Below are 16,674 nucleotides of genomic sequence, written 5' to 3'. Positions count from 1 at the left end.
TTGGCTCAAAAACAAACAAAAAAACAATCCAAACCCACACCCAAAAGACCACACTGATCACTTTCCCCTGAAGGTATGGCAGACTTCTGAGAGGTAAAAAGGAACCTTGTTTGTAGAGCAGCTGCGAAGATGGGATACTGAGGTAATGAATGGATGAAGAATCCGAATAACGTGCAGAACTCATTGAGAGAAGAAACCTGAGGAGCTTTCCCAGCATTTAAATCCATACTGGAAGAAATCCCAACTTCATCCCTTGCTAGACATGTTTCTGTAAGCAGTAAGGATCAGGGGTTCAGAACTCTCTCTCTACTTAGAGTACAGAAGTGTTTAAAAAGTAACACCCTCCCAACTACCACTATGCACATCATGTTCCAGGAAAGCGTATGTGTAGTATTTGATGAATTAAAATTAACTTATTGCTCGTTTCCATTTGGAAATCTCTCCAGGTCTCCCCAAGCTGTGGTTCTGCACAAGATGAATTCTCTTCCCACCCAAACAGTCCAAACTATAGCAGTGTTTCACATTCAGTTATCAGGCATGAATTAAAACCTGTAAGAATTATTTCGCACACAAAACTAAGGTACAGTCACCTGCAGTTATGATACATGTTTTATGCATATGTATAATCAATGAATATTAGGATGTTATAATAACAAAATAAACAAGAGAGTTAGGCAAAGCAGATAATGATAGTAAAAGAGAACGGATAGAAAGCGTACCCATATCCTGGGCTCACTTACAAACTCCAGCAGAGCCGATCTCCAGACGAGATCCTTCCCCACTGGCAGTCAGCTCTTAAATAGGTCTAAGAGGGGTGCAGTCAGGCTCCACCCCTTCCAGCAGCACAGGAGAATTGCCTTCAGCTGTGCTCCTGTGCCTGACTCATTGCTCACCTCAGGTGATCCATCAGAGGTTCAGGCCGTGACCCAGCAGATCCCATACAGCATACAAAGGCAGTACACTTGTCTTACAGAAACAGACATAGACATTGAGAGTAGTCTACAAAGCAACATTTATTTGCACATGTACAGAACACAGCAACAGATGTTATTGTTCTTCATACAAAATTATATAAAACAGAATTCCTCTCCATAATAACATACCACTTTGTGTTGTATTAAATACATTCAGGAAACAGTCTTGCACGCACACAATGTCAGTATTAGGTAGTCCCGAGTAACTCCAACACTGCAATGTAATTATTCCTAGTGGTATGAAGGGATCAAAGATAGGACTGCAACTAAAACATACTCTTGGTTGAGGAGCGAGCTGAAGTCTTTCTGCCACTGTCCATCAAAGCAAGGAGCATTACTAAACATATCAACTACCTCAAAACATAAAATGTACACTACCAAAATACCTGCAGAAAGCAGGTGAGAGCAGTATTCCAGACTGACTTGAGCTATCTTGGTCAGCTTTAAGTGTTCACATTTAATCACTGCTTGCCTACAGGTAGGAAAAAGTTTCATAGAACTGGAATATAGAATTGACTAAGAATTTGTGATTACAGAAGAAAACAAAAAAACATAGATTCAAAGCAATTACTTTCCCTTCCCATCTAGCACTGGAGGGATTGGAGAGCCTTAAGTTTCCCATTATTGCAAGAAATAGAGGGGAAAAGCAAAATTTTACGTTTCCTGCAATATTGCCTCCTTACATCTGATCTAAAAGGGGAATTTAAGTGTCAACAAGACATCTCAATTTATTTAAAACGCACATTTATTTCTACAAAAAAAGCTTATGGTACAGAAAAAGTGATCACACCAACTTATAGATTTGCCTATTAAAATATACAGAGGATCTTAATGAATACAGAATATTTAAAAAAAAAAAAAAAAGAGATGCAAAGGAGTGTTAATCTTTTATTTTTACATTTTCAGGAACTTCACATAATTTTGGTAGGTAACCTTTTACAAAATTATGTAAAAAGTACAAGAATGCCTGGTAAACAGTCTGCATTTTTCCAAAAGATTTTTTACAGCATGCAATTCTTAAGGCAGCCTTCTCCTCCTCCTTACACGGAATCCTTTCACTCAAATAATCTTCTGCTGCAAAGATTAGCCTAAGGAAGCTTGGTCTCTTCTGTTAACGCCTTTTGTCTTTCCTGTCTGATTTACGGTCTCTTTCACTCCGTGAGGTTCTCCTGCCTGACCGACTACTCTCTGATATTGATCTCTTTCGGTCAGATCTTGAACTCTTATCCTTTGAACTTTTTGCATCTCTACTCCCACCTTTCGAGGACTTGTGACTTCTATCTACTCCTGAAGCATCCCTTCGCTTCCTTTCTGCACTCCTCCTGCGTTTTCTGTTTCTGTTATGACCTCTTCCTCTGCTCCGACTTCTACTTTCACTACTGGTAGAGCTACTGCTGCTACTGTCCCTGCTGGTAGTTCCACTCGTGCTGCTGCTGCTGGAACTACTCCGACTGCTAGTGCTGCCAGTGCTGGAACTACTTCCACTACTAGTGCTGCTTGAAGTACTACTGCTACTACTGCTGCTGCTGCTGCGACTATGGCTCTTAGCAGCTTTGTTCCCTGCCCTACCCTTGCTTCTACTTCTAGTCTTATTTTTCATTTCTGCACTCAGTGTCTGATTCTGCTCTGCCTGTGCCTCAACCTTTACAGACACCACAGCATTTTCATCTTTGTCTGTCTGGGGCTCTGTATCCTGAACAGACTGAGATAACTGAGGTGACTGTGGTGGTGGCACAGACTGCGGCTGAGATAAGGCCTCAGCCATGGGTTCTGGCTGAGCTTCAGATGCCTGCTCCTGTTTTTCTTCAGCTTCGGCTTCAGTTTCTGTTTTGATAATTTTCTCCTTTTCAGGAGAAGGAATATCACACACTTTTTCTGGCTGAGCTTCACATTCCATTTCTGGTTCTACTTCTTTGCCGTTCTCATTATCTACAGGTTCTACACTATCTGCCTCATTCATTTCAGCCATATCCTGCTCATTATCCACTGGCTGAATATTTTCATTTTCCTCTTTTGCAACTGTGACCTCTTCATGCTGACCATCCTGTTGCTTGTCATTGTCCCTCAACTCAGCAGCCTCTTCTATTTTAATCTCTATTTCATGTTTCTGTTCTTCCTCTTCCTGTTCTTTCTCTGCATCACTATGCCCTGAACCTATTTTTCCCTTTTCCTCCCCTACCTCCTCCATTTCTACATCATTGTGCTGATTACCTGTCTCCAACTCTTCCACCTGCTGAACCACCTTACCCTCTTCCTGCTCCTTGTTCTGTTCTTCCTTCTTTTCTTCATTCTGCACCTCCTGCTGCTCTCTTTCCTTCATAGATTGTCTTCTGGGCCTGGCCTCCATTTTGTTAATCTGCTCTGCAAATTCATTGCGCCTGCTTTCAAAGATTGCTAGGGAATAAAATGCACCAACAACAGTTTCAGACAGGTAACTACAGAAACTGAAGATTATTTTCTCCTTAATTATAAGCTAGTAAGTGATCAAAATGTTTAAGAACTTCATCCTTATTCATTCTGAAGTAGTGAGCCATTCATGCATAATGAAATGGATCACAAGTTAATTTAAAATAAGTAGGATAAACAGCTCTGCTGAGTGTCGGAACAACAAAATCCTAGATCTAAACTAGGAGTACTTTTGACTTCACTAAAATGAATATATCAAAACTGTACTTAAATTCCTTGGTATTCAGGAATAATAGCTGTATTTATACATAAGGCAAACAAAGGACACTAAAAATCAGTGGAAAGCAGATCAGATATTAAAAAAAAGTTTTAAGAATATAAGCTATTCAGACAGTTAATTCAGCTTCCATTATTCCCCACCCCAGGTAATGAAGAAAACTTCCTTAAGGAAAGGATAAATTCAATTTAATCAAATGAACAGCAGGACTACCATCACCTGCAGTATTCTGAATCGTTTTCCACAAGGAAAACGTAATCATCCTGTGAAACAGATACAGGAACACACAAGGAAATAAAAAGTCAAAGCTCTAGCGCTATGCTTTAAGGAAGAGTTTCACAACTCCTAAAGTGAAACGGACAAGAAAACCCTGCATTTTCTTCTGTTCCCAAAATGTAGAATGGGTCTTTCTGAAAATGAAGCTGCTGCCTCAGCGTACATCTGGGTACTAAATTTAAAGAACATTTTAAAAAGGTTCTTCCAAGCTCACATATACACCTCTTGTAAGAGAATTAAAGCACAAAACTAAAATCACTGAAGGACTAACGTTTTTACTTTTGATGAACACCCATGCAAGAGCATTTTGCTCTAACCATGAAATTACTGTATCTAAGCAGAAAGACTTATATTTGTAGAACAGACACCAAGGGGAGGCAAGAACAAAAGCAGTCATGTATCACAAACAACACTTACCATTCATCTTTTTCTGTGATTCTTCCATCAACTTTTGTGTAGCAGGACACATTCTGCCAGGTATGTAGAATAAGTGAGGTTTTGTCTTTGTTCTTATATATTTAATTATTTTTGCATTATGTTCATTCCATTCTTCTTGCTGAGAATTGAAAACAAAAATATCCCCTAAGATACAGAAGAGTGTATTTTTTGCGACAGAAAGATTTGAGAGCAAAACTAAAGCTTACCAACTGAGCAAGCTCTACTTTTTGCTCCAGTAACCGCAGCTCCGTTTGTTTAGCACGCCTTTCTTCAAACAGCTCACGTCTTTCATTTTCAACTTGTTTTCTCTCTTCCTCTGCTTGTACTTCGAGTTTTTGTTCAATTTCTTGTCGTCTCTTTTGCTAAGATAAAGAAATATTCATTTTAATTTTTTTTTTTTCTAAATCAAGAAAGTATCCTGCTTTGGTACAACTAAAATTATTTATATTGTAAAAGGCATTTCCAAAGAACAAATAATCTTTATCTACTTAATCTACTAAATTACAGGTAATGGAAGAAAACAGTGCCAGTCCTTGCTGGCACACAATTTTTGGAGGATTAACTATATAACCATGCACCCCTATGGCTTTTTAACTGCTTTTCTATCATTCAGTTTGGATTTGAATTTTCAACACAAGCTCTAACACTTTTTTCCAAACGGCAGGGAAAAAAAAGCAACAGAAGACAAAAAGCAACACATTTCAGGCACTTCAGCCAGAAGAAAAAACAACACTTTCTCCACAAGCAAATGAAGGGAGACAGGCTGAAGTTTGTAAACAACAAAACAAATCATATCACAGATACTCTGGAGTATTGCCACCATTAATTAGGTATGTCACTGTAACCCAAGAGTGCCCTATTTGCATATCCTTATATTGCCATACGCTCAGATTGCAAAATAGTTGTTTAAGAATATATATATATATGTATATATACCCATGTGTGTGTATATATATACACACATACATATATATATATACATACATACACACACACACACATATGGTTTAGTGCTTGGACAAAAAATATCTGTGTCCTAACTCCTTAGGTTTATACCTTCACTTCAAGTAAGATTTTATATATGAAATAGCAGCATATTCTCAGAAATATGTTGCAATGAATAGGAACCTCTCAGTCTCTTACACAAACATACCTCCAGACCATCTCTTGTAATCATTTCCTACTCTGAAGGCAAGAAGGCAGAGAACTTTTTGCCCAGTACTATTTAGATAAAACATTAGGATATCTAAATCCTGAGTTGCAAAGTAATCAGTATCAACACTGCAACCTAGGTATGCTAAAACCACACAGAAGTGGTTATTAATTTAAGGAATTTGTATCTGCTTCTAGACTGCTGGAAATACAATTCTCCACGAACATTTAAACGCTGTTTGTAATCTACAAGTAAATATTATTCTTAATTGAATAACCCACCTAGGACAACAGTAAGAGGTGCTATAGCATCCACTATTCAAAAGAGCATGCAAAAAAAACAATTACCACCAACTTAGATCCAAAATATTGAAGTTACCACTAAGCTACAAAATTTGCAATGCAGTACAGTCACACACTTGCTCACTAAAACTAGGAATGCTCATTTTCTCTACTATAGAGCAAACTGCCACTTGTATTTAAGCAGAAGGCATGACAAAGCTGTATGTTCCTGTATCATTCTACTCAAATTTCAGGAATTTTGAAGTGCCCCAAGAAGCACTGATAAGAAAAGAGAATCTATTTTGAATTTTACATCTTTTGAAGATGAACTGAGATTAAGAAGCATACACAGATCATTGCCTTACCACTTCCACAATGGTCAAAAAGCATTGCAGGGTCATAAAATCACTGCAGTCTCTTTCCTGCTTCCCCACCCCCAATTCAAACTAAATTAAAGCAAACAAAAACCCATTTGTACTATTACCAATTTGCGACACCTGTAAGTCACACCATGGAAATGTTCATTGCTATTTAAAGCAGCTTAATCAGACAATTTGGTTTTATTATTTACAACTGAAAGATTTATAGAACTAAAAATAAGTACCCTCTCAGTAGCAACTGTGGACTCCTGCTTAAATTTTTGAAGAGTGCCCATCAACAAGCCAAATATACGTCGATTCCTGAGTAAAAACAAAAAGAAGTTTGAGATTCAGTTCAAGCACCAAGATTTTTATTTGTATAAACAGTCAGAGAAAATTTTCCACCTCAGAGATGGTTATTTTTAAAGGCTCAGTACTACACAAGGCCACTAGCAATAGAAAACAAACTGACTGCCAGCAGTTGAGGATATAACTTACACCATGATATCATGTTTTGCTTAAGGGTAAGACACAGCACCTATCTGTAACACAGCACAGTTAGCATTGGGAAAATTAGCTCTGCACATCAGAAAATAACAACACTAATATAAAAAAAGAAAACAAAAGGAGGCCATGGAAGAAAAGACTGAGTAAACACAGAGTGAGATTTCAAAAAGGCACTGAATTGGAAGGCTGTTAAGTTGTCTGAAGAACATCCCTGTGCCACTGGGGGGATTAAGCAGTAACACAGCCACAGAGGAGTGAAAGACTATCTGCCAATGATCTAACTAACAATATCTTATTATATAAGACACCACACGCCAGAATTCTTCTTATTTAATTAAGGGCACTTGAAGAAATTTACGTAAACAAAATTCCTCAAGGAATTCCCTTCTTATGAACCAGCTTCCTGAATTTCACCTTCTCTTTCTTCCCATTTAATGCAAAATTAAGCCTTTATAACAAGAAGCTGACTTTCTTACTTGCCTTGAACTTTCACCTAATGAGAAGAAAGAAGACTACCCTTCTCACTCAGGACTCCAAGGCTCTATTCCAGTGGCAATAACCTGGCACGCAGAGATAAAACTACCTGTTCATGCAACAGCAAAAATAGCAATAGGTGAAAAGCTGAAAGCTAGAGATTACCTCACCAAGAGTATCTGTATACAAATGGCAACCCAGAAAACCCTGAGCAAAGCCAGAGCTGAATGGATGCTGTCTCCCTGAAGGCCTCTTTCCAATGAGTCACATGAAGATCAACACTGTTTCTCATCTCCCCAGAACACAACTCAAATGCAAAATGCTAAAACTACAATTGCAAACAGACAAACCTTTTGTGCCAGAAGCCCTATAAAAGTCCACCACCATTCCTTCTGTAGGGAAAAAGTCAGGAACTAATGATGGAAGCAACAGCAGCATTAGAAGAAGCAAAAGATGACCAAGCAAAGTGTCTTTTTGTTCTAACTGATCTCTGTTCCTCATCAAAGAAGTGCAAAACAATTCACTATTTCAGCTCTGATTCTACTTGAAGCATAAGTGATTATGACACCAGGTAGGCCACTGACTGGAGAGTCCAAGAAGTTGGATACTGCTGCAAAGCTGCTTTTCCAACAGCTCTTCTCAAAATAAGTGCATCTTAACAAGAACTTTAGTGAGCTACTTTAAAACACACACACATGCACAAGAAGAAAAAGGAGATATAAACACTAAGAATTTAAAGAGGTAAAAGGAACGTCAAATTATATGCACAACTAGCCTAAAAGTATAGTAAGAATTAAAAAAAAAACCCATGAAGGAGCTACTCTGCAAAAAAAAAAAAAAAAAGAAAACTACACACTTAAAACCTTTTTTCAGCCAACAAAAGAAGTGGGAGTAGTAAGAATCACCTGTACTGTCTTTGGCAGCTGCTCTTTCAAGATGTATACTTACTAGCTATAAAGGTACACAACAGGTTACTTCCAAGATACATTGACACAATCTTCTATATCACAAAGCAGGGCAGAATGGATGTCCCTGTGTTCACATTCTGGGTTTATTTCCTGTTTTAACAGTCCAAAATGTTAAGTAACCAATTAAGTTGTCCTACTTAAAGAGGACCTGTTACAATAACAATCTTATTGTTGTAGATGGCTTGAGAAGCAGAATCTCTTTCAGCTGTGTTACATGAATGATTTGTTGTTACTACGGTAAATATTTTGAGAGAATATTTACCTAAACCAAATCTACAATCTACTCTATTCTGGTGCATCTTCAAAACCATCTTTGATACATAACAGCATCTGTATAACGCCTTTTAAAAACTGAAGTTACTTCCTAAGCTAGGACTCTGAAGCATCACCTAAATGCATGAAGAGACTGCTGCCTACCTTTGTTTTCCTTTCTCATCCATATTTTGATCTTGTATAAGGTCTCGACGTGTTCGCTCTTTGGAGGTAGCAACAACAGAAGATGGTAATGCTGGCTACAACAGAAAAATACAAACTTCTTAGTTCACCTAAATGCTTTCCTTCTTCCTACACAGCTCCCTTTGTCGTGCATTACCTTTTTAATATCATCATCCTCTCCATCACTTTCTTGGCGTGATTCTCTTCTCGTCCGACGCTCTCCACCCAGCCTGAGGAGTAAAAAGCATTACTGGCCACTGGAGAACATTTGTTAACAACTGCATCTGTATATGCCAGCATATATAGTCAGCAGAACCAACAATTCCACTAAAAGTGTTGATCAGAACAGTGAGAAGAGATAAATAGTGCTTTCACAGCACTGCCTAAAAAAATACTGTTCAAAAAGATTTTTAAAGTACCACGTGAGAAAAAGTGATTTAAATTTCAATGACATTTCAGTAGTAAAGTAGGAATGAAGAACCCATGTTACTGCCCTATTTGACTTTCTAGAGCAGTTATGGATTTTGTTTCCTGTTTGGGCTTTTCTTTTTCCAGAATGCCTAAAATGTTTATTTATGTAAGAGAAATACGAGTTAGATTTAAATGCATCAAGACACAGAGGGCAGTACGGTTTTCTCAAATTCAAAATGCTACTGAGGTTATCTAGGCAAATACCTAGAAAACAGTTAAGGACAGACAAAGCATTTAGCTGGGACCTGAGCCCTTGGATAACCTCAGGTTTTTCAACAAAGAAAGCTAGGCAATTTATTAAATGAAAGTTATTTTCAGCTTTTGATCTCAGCTTTGTGGTATAGCAGTTTACTATCTCTACAGCCATTTTTCAGTATGCATTTTGTAGAACTCAAAAGTTAAAAAGCAAGTGTTGCTTTTGTCAAGATTTAGCACTGCATGTAAGCGCTCAGAAAATGCAGCTCACTATAACCAAAGCCACATATGATGGATCTGCATCCAGTTGTGAAAGCCTGAAATCTTTGTATATACTGTCACACAGTAGGCATTAAACTTAATGAAAGGGAAATCCTAGTCACAATTTGTGTCTATTGTTAAAGAAGTCTGGGCTAATATGCAAAATTTAACACAGCAAACTGCAATGAATTTCCTGCTTTACTTAGTGTAAGTTTTTAAATCAAGATTTTACGATTTGGCATCTAACACTGTAACTATATTCAGAAAACTGATCAACTCACTACAGCCTGCAACAAAAACGCCCAGAAATTTAAAGGAGGAGTTGCCTGCAGAATGGACAAGGAACAAGAAATACCCCTCCACTGCACTGGAGCAAGTACAAAAATGAGAAGTGCTCTTCATTATAGCGCGTGTGAGATTTCAACACCTTTGAGTTTTCTATCCATAGTAAATACACAAAGTTATTTAATTCTCTATACAGTTCTCTCCACAGTGATTCCAGAGGCCACATAAGCCCTTGAATCCAGCAGAGAAAGAATTATACGTTTAAGTGTCTCCACTGTGCAAGAATCTTAGCACTGATTTTATCTTTATATTATTGCTGTAGTCTTCATATTACTCTAATAATCTTTAAAATACTATAGGATTTAGAAAAGAGATTCCAACACAGTCAGCTCCAAAAACTTTCTCACAAGTCACGAATAAATTTCTGAAGAAGACATAGAAGGTCATCATTTACTAAATTATTGCATCTAAGTATTTAGAATATACTGTTACAAATTCTCATTCTGAGAAAGCAAGGTCTCTACATGCATTTTTCCACCCACCTACTGGATGCCCCTTCAAGATCCCGCTGTTTGGCTGGGGGTCCTCCTCCGCTATCCGAGAATCCACGCCTAAAAGGAAACCACTTGTGATCTCAGAGCAAGGCATACATTTTACTCAATTCTGTAATCATTTGACTGCTGCTACAGGAATAAAGTATTTAAATGCACTGTATGTGAATCAACCCATTTAAATTTACGCAGATGAGCTGCTACCCTCAAATGAGCTACCTCAGTAGGTTCAAAAAGTTTTTTGCAGAAGTTTTTAAAGTGTTAAGGCCTCGGCAACAATTTGGTGTTGAAATTTAACAAAAGAAAAGGAATGTACTATGTATTTGATAAGATGAAATTACTGAGTACAAGTCTGTTCTTGATTCTGGCTCTACCACAGAGATAAGAAATAAAAGAGGGTAGAGATGGTAAATTCCCAAAAGAAGTCACCTACATGAGTTTTGGGAATTTTGGAGAGTTCCATTCTTTTTTCTATTCTCCCTAGAAATACTACCAGTTTCTTAGCCACCAAGACAGTGATTTTGCACCACTTCAAAGCAAGGAGGCCCACCTCAGCAGAGAGCACCTCCCTTCATTCTGAAGGTCCTCCTTCACTTTAAGGGTAACGGCTGGAAGCGCTTAGGAAAGCCACCGGTATCAAACCAGGCACCGCAGGCTATCGAACCCCGGCTGCCCTTGCAGGCCTCCCACTCGACCGCGTTGTTACAGCAGCAGCTTCCGATCCCTTACAGCGAGCACAGGGATCAAATCAAGAACGCAGAACGCGCAAAGACAGCAACCCGGCGCCACGAGAGAAAAGGAGAGCCGCGGATCCTTACCTCAGCAGTAAGCTCCCTCGCCCCCTACCTCCACCAGGGCCTGAGAGGGCCAGCAGTCTGTTCTGAGGGGGCCTGCGGAAGACAGCACAACGCTCAGCGGCACCGCCCGGGCCCCTCGCAGCGTTCCCGCGGCGCTGCCTCAGGCGCGGGGCCCGCAGCCATCGCTGCCCCCCCCACCTCCGCGGGGACGCCGCCAACCGGCCCGGGGCCGCGCCGGAGATGCGGGGGAGGCCTCCTCGAGACGACCCCGCTAAGCGGCCCCTTACCTCACATCGTTGGGGTCCCGGCCCGTGAGCTTGCGGATATTCTCATCCACGTGCTTAAGGCTCTCCTTGGCCTTCTCCAGCTGCTCTTGCAGCGCACGCACTGCCACCGCCATACCGCCCACCGCGCGGCCTAGCCGGGGCCCAGCGCAAGGCACCGCTGGGTAACGGCGGGAGAGGCTCCGCCCGACAGCCGCCACTCGGCTCCGCGAGGGACGGGACAGCGCAGCCAATAGCCCCTCGGCGGACGCCGCCGACTGCCAATAGGCGGGCTTGAAGCGAAAGGGTACGCCCTCCTGGAAAGGCTCTCCGCACTCATCCGCCAATCACGAAGCTCAGAGGCGGACTGACATCCTTCTTAACCAATTACCGAGAGCGGCCGCTTGCCAGCTCTGCGAATCAAAAGCGGGAGAGCCAGAGCGACGTCTGTGTTAGCTAACGAAAAGTTACTTCGTCACTTTCCTGTGGTGGGAGCCAATCACCTTCACGGTCCCACAGCCTCTGTGCCGAACGAGCGAATTAGGCGGAGCGTTACTGCGGGCTGCCGCGTAGTACTCTCCCGCGCGGCACAACGTGAGCTACTGTAACGGGTTCTCACGCGGAGCGGTGTCGGGTGGGCGTCGCGGGCTTTGGGCTATAGTTCTCCCCCCGCTGCCCGCCGGGACGCTGCCCTAACGGAATACGGGTGCCGTTTTTGCTGGGGCTCCTCCGGCTGCATCCCGCGCCCCGCCGGTTGCCATCTTACAGAGGCAGGAAATGGAGGATGAATAGAAAGTGACGTTTGGAAAAACAAACAAACAAACAAAAAAGCACAAAAGCGGTCTTTCCTCTCTCATACACGCCCCGGGACGAGCTGGTTTCGCCCCTTGCTCGGCTCTCCGCTCAGCCTTGCCCAGCCCCGGCGTTGCCGCCCGCAGCCCTCCTGCTCCCGGAAGGGGCGGTGCAGCAGCTCCCGGCGGCGGGCCGTTGCCTTTGCCGTGACGGCGGGGGGACGGGGACGCCCGCAGCGGAGCGGACATGGCGGACGAGGCGCTGTTCCTGCTGCTGCACAACGAGATGGTGGCGGGGCTGTACCGAGCCGCCGAGCAGGGCGAAGGGGTGAGTGCGGCCGGTGCCGCCCCCGAGGCCGTCCGGCGGCGGCCGGGCCCGAGGCTGAGGCGGCGGCTGCCCTTGTGTCTTGCAGGAGAACGGCCGCTGCACCACCAAGCTGGAGAGCATGGGCTTTCGAGTCGGGCAGGGGCTGATCGAGAGGTGGGTGTGAAGGGTAGTTTTGTAATTATTTTGTAATTGTACCGCGAGATTTCCCCTTCCAAGGGCCTCTCAGCCCTTGGATCTTCCGTCTCCCGGTGCCTCGCTGCGCAGTCTCGGGTTGTGTGGAGAATCCTGAGCTCCCTACGTCACGTTTTCATAGGATCGTTAAAGTTGGAAAGGACCGCTAAGAGCATCCAGGCCAACCATCGTCCCTCTAACCGTGCCCCTCAGTGCCACATCCACACGGTTCTTGAACACCTCCAGGGATGCTGATTCTGCCACCTCCCTGGACAGCCAGTTCTGATGCACTACCACTATGTAGATTAGTTGTTTTTCCTAATATCCAGCCTGAACCTCCCCTGGCATAACTTAAGGCCGTCACCTCTCATCCTGAATCGCTGTTACCTGAGACAAGAGTTGATCAAAGTGACTCAAAGACCATCAGGGAGAATACAGGGGGAGAACTGTGAAGAAGGAAGGCACTTTTCAGAAGACAAGTTTTGTGTGATTGTTCCTACGCATTAATATTTGGCCTTTTGTTTTTTGGCTGATATTTTCAATATTTGAAGGAGCCCTTCCAAACACTACTATATGTGAGAGCTTTATGTTAAGATATCTTTATGTACTTCAGCTGTCTTTGATGATCATATAGTTCAAACTCATTTATTCTTACCACAGTGCTGCAAATATTAAGATAAAACTATGTTACTCAAGTTACAATACATGGTGAAAGCTGAGTGTTGCTAGCATGATAGCTGGAACATTAATCTCTGTAGCGTTCTCTAAAGTAATGTTGTATAGTACCATTTTTTTAAAATTGTTTTGTATTTTTCTGCTTAATCAGTCAAGTTGTTGCGCGTACATTCGTGACTGACATATTTCTCTCACTTGTCTTTTAGGTTTACAAAAGATACAGCCAGGTTCAAGGATGAATTAGATATTATGAAGTTCATTTGCAAAGATTTTTGGACAACTGTATTCAAAAAGCAAATAGACAACCTAAGGACTAATCATCAGGTACTAATGCTCTAGAATATTATTTAAGTTACAAAATCAGTAACACTATCTTGTGTTATAGGTGGATTTTTTTGTTTGTCTTGGTCTAGGATATATTACCTGGGAAGAAACCCAGACTGTTCTTTTTTTTTTTTTAAAGCAGTTTTTAAAAGTCTGTGTTGGCGCAGATTTTGAGAATACCATTTAGTAATTAATTGCTTATGATGTATTTCTTGCCACCCTGTTTGAAAAGACTAAATGTTTTCAATTTCATACACAGTGTTGTGGAATTACAAACTGACAGGACAGTGATGCTTACAGTTTATTAAGACTCACACAGGAACTTTTTCATGAATCTCACAATATATTTTAGTAGAAAACTAGTGTGAGAAATTACATTGCTGCCTTAAAACTCATTTAAATAGAATGGCTGTCTTGAAGTCATTTTTTAATTTGGAAAAAGATTTACAGTTTTCAGCAGTCAAGACACTTAATTGCACCCTACTGAACATAGTTCTATACAAAACAGCTGAAAAACTTCCTAAAGCTTGCTTGTTGATGACGTTGCTTGGTAGAATTCTGATCACCTCTCATTAGAAACTCAATTAATTTTTATTTATTTATTTATTTATTTTTAAACAGGGTATTTATGTTCTTCAAGACAACAAATTCCGACTCTTGACACAAATGTCTGCAGGAAAGCAGTATTTAGAACATGCACCAAAGGTACCCTTCTTGGGATCTATGAACTTGATTGGAATCATCTTGGTCTATTAATAATAACATGAAATTCTGTAGTTGAATGGACACAAACCCACCAAAAAGGGAAGCTAAAATTTAAATCTCCAAAAACTGTTTTTTAGAAATGCACCTTTTTTGAGTACAGTTTATTTGGTCTGTATTTCAAGAAACAGTCAGTGATTTTGAAACATGGTGGGATTTGATGGTGGGAGCTGTACTGACTGCAAGTGGAAAATCATTGAGCTGATGTATTCTGTGTGCAGTTCAGGAAGAAACTTCTGCCACTGTCACAGTACACTGACGAACAATAACAAAACCTCTGTAGTTTTATATTGGCAAAGCGATAAGTCTTCAGTTCTTCAATGTTTTGCAACAGGCTTCACCCTTGAAACTTCTTTAAAATGTAACCTTATGTTTAGTATTTAGCATTTACCTGTGGACTAATCAGAGGGGGCCTATCGAATTTGGGAATAAAGAGTATTGTAACAGCTGAAGTTTCATCAATGCCCGCATGTAAGTACTTCTCAAGAGTACTCCTCTATTAGCTCACTTGATAACTTTAGTCACCAACTTCACTGTGCTTTAAAAAATACTGACAGTGAACCTCCATGGCATTAAAGTAAAGCTACATTAAAAACTTATATTTCCATTTGGAGGCTTTGGATGCAAAAGGGCGTACATCCAGAACTCCACTGCAATAACTGAAGATAAAAACAACTATTTATGTGCTCTTTATTTGTAGAAGTCAGTAAAAAAGGTAGTAAGTGAACTCCATTGTAACTACATAAGCTGATTAAGATGGAGCTAAATATTTTCACGAGCTTTGAACAAGAAAACTGCTGTAATGTGGGGCATGGATCAATTAAAAAAAAAAGTGAATGTGTTCAGTTGGAGTTAGGTTTAAATGCTAAATTTAAATCATGGCTAGATATCTCACAATTAAACCATAAGATCGAAACATTCCTTAGAAATGTCTGAACAAAAAATGTCTTAAAAAGAAAGTAACTACTTGGAGTAATAGATCTAAAGTTCATGCTTTGATCTGACTTTGCATTCTCTTTGCAGGTAAATTCCAGGTGATGATACAGAAAATGTAGAGCATGTTCAAATCTGGGTATCTACCTTAAAAATCCTCTGTCTGTGGTTTTGCCATTTTGGTTTGGCTTTGTATATAGCATGTAAATTATAGCACTGCACAGCACAATTCCAAAGCATATAATAAATGTTTGTTAAAGTAACACTGCTGTTGTATCTCGGTATGAAATTAATTCCGTACCAAGGTATTGATGTCCATCATGGTAAAAACTGTCCTCTCAAAAGTTTCCAACAAAAGATTTATAGTACTAAATCAAACAACAGGCAGATTTTAAGAATAAAGTCACAGTGAAGACTCAGTTGGTATAAGAAACAAATGTGTTTTGTGTCACCTAAGAAATGAGGCAGCAACTTTCTATTATTCTGAGGAAACAATTATTGCATAAATCAGCAGTCTTAATTAACAGCATTCATTGGAATATAGAAATGATATGAGCAGATAAAGATAACTTATTTTAAAGGTATATCCTATGCCTCTAAAATTAATGGTTAGTTGTTTTTTTTTTTTTTGCATTGGAAGAATTGTACAGCTAAGGACATCTACAACCAGCAAAGGCAATTTGCTTTAGTTTATTGTGCATAAGTTCAGTATTAACGTACTTTTTTTTTTTTTAATTGCTAGCTACAACTCACTTCTGTAATGAGTTTGTGCAGGAAGATGATTAGGCCAGCAAGAAGCTATAAAGACATCAGCAAGACCCTAGAGGAGATTGGGGGTTGCTGGATACTACTTGTTACGACGTTTGTGTAACAATAGGTATCTTGCTGTAGGTAAGCATGAAAACATCTGGTTTAAACTTGTAACAAATTTTACCATAGGACTTTTCTGTTGGCAGGGTCAAGTCTTACACTTCCAGAAATGTGAGAATGTCCTGTGATTGCGACTCAGTTTCTACTTTCAGACCAGCAAACAACTGGCAAGATATAAAAAATAATGCACTAGAACAACATTTTTGTCTGTTTTAACCATCTTCTGTGTTGGAATAAATGTTTGTTGTCCAAGTGCATGGTTGGGCAGGAACACTGGAAGTTGTTCCTCCGTAAGCTCTAAGGAAGTTCTAAAGCTTGTAATGGATAGTTGTCTTTTGTAGTCTATAAATCTGTGCAGGCAAGCTGTAGATTATAGGCATGTGTATAATCAATGGATATTCAGACGTTATAATCACAAAAAGAACAAGAGAGTTAGGCAAAGTAGACTA

The 16,674-nt window shown here is 40.4% G+C and overlaps 2 protein-coding genes across 2 annotated transcripts; one reads left to right on the top strand and one right to left on the bottom strand.

The window, feature by feature from the left end:
- Positions 1 to 1,842: 1,842 nt before the first annotated feature.
- Positions 1,843 to 11,620, bottom strand: PNN (pinin, desmosome associated protein). The gene is made up of 9 exons (XM_052694645.1): positions 11,396 to 11,620; positions 11,130 to 11,201; positions 10,303 to 10,371; positions 8,706 to 8,778; positions 8,531 to 8,625; positions 6,410 to 6,485; positions 4,578 to 4,733; positions 4,351 to 4,489; positions 1,843 to 3,368 (listed from the first exon to the last, which is right to left on the bottom strand). The coding sequence occupies exons 1-9, from the start codon at positions 11,506 to 11,508 to the stop codon at positions 2,086 to 2,088; spliced, it is 2,076 nt and encodes a 691-aa protein (XP_052550605.1). The 5' UTR covers positions 11,509 to 11,620; the 3' UTR covers positions 1,843 to 2,085.
- Positions 11,621 to 12,326: 706 nt separating this feature from the next.
- On the top strand, positions 12,327 to 15,618 carry TRAPPC6B (trafficking protein particle complex subunit 6B). The gene is made up of 6 exons (XM_052694659.1): positions 12,327 to 12,490; positions 12,576 to 12,643; positions 13,543 to 13,660; positions 14,282 to 14,365; positions 14,800 to 14,893; positions 15,446 to 15,618. The coding sequence occupies exons 1-6, from the start codon at positions 12,410 to 12,412 to the stop codon at positions 15,475 to 15,477; spliced, it is 477 nt and encodes a 158-aa protein (XP_052550619.1). The 5' UTR covers positions 12,327 to 12,409; the 3' UTR covers positions 15,478 to 15,618.
- The last annotated feature ends 1,056 nt before the right edge of the window (positions 15,619 to 16,674 follow it).

The sequence above is a fragment of the Tympanuchus pallidicinctus genome, unplaced genomic scaffold, assembly GCF_026119805.1.
Source record: "Tympanuchus pallidicinctus isolate F22 unplaced genomic scaffold, pur_lepc_1.0 scaffold3, whole genome shotgun sequence".
NCBI lineage: Eukaryota > Metazoa > Chordata > Aves > Galliformes > Phasianidae > Tympanuchus > Tympanuchus pallidicinctus.
The sequence above is the reverse complement of the archived record's forward strand: the minus strand, read 5'-3'. Positions and strand labels throughout refer to the sequence as shown.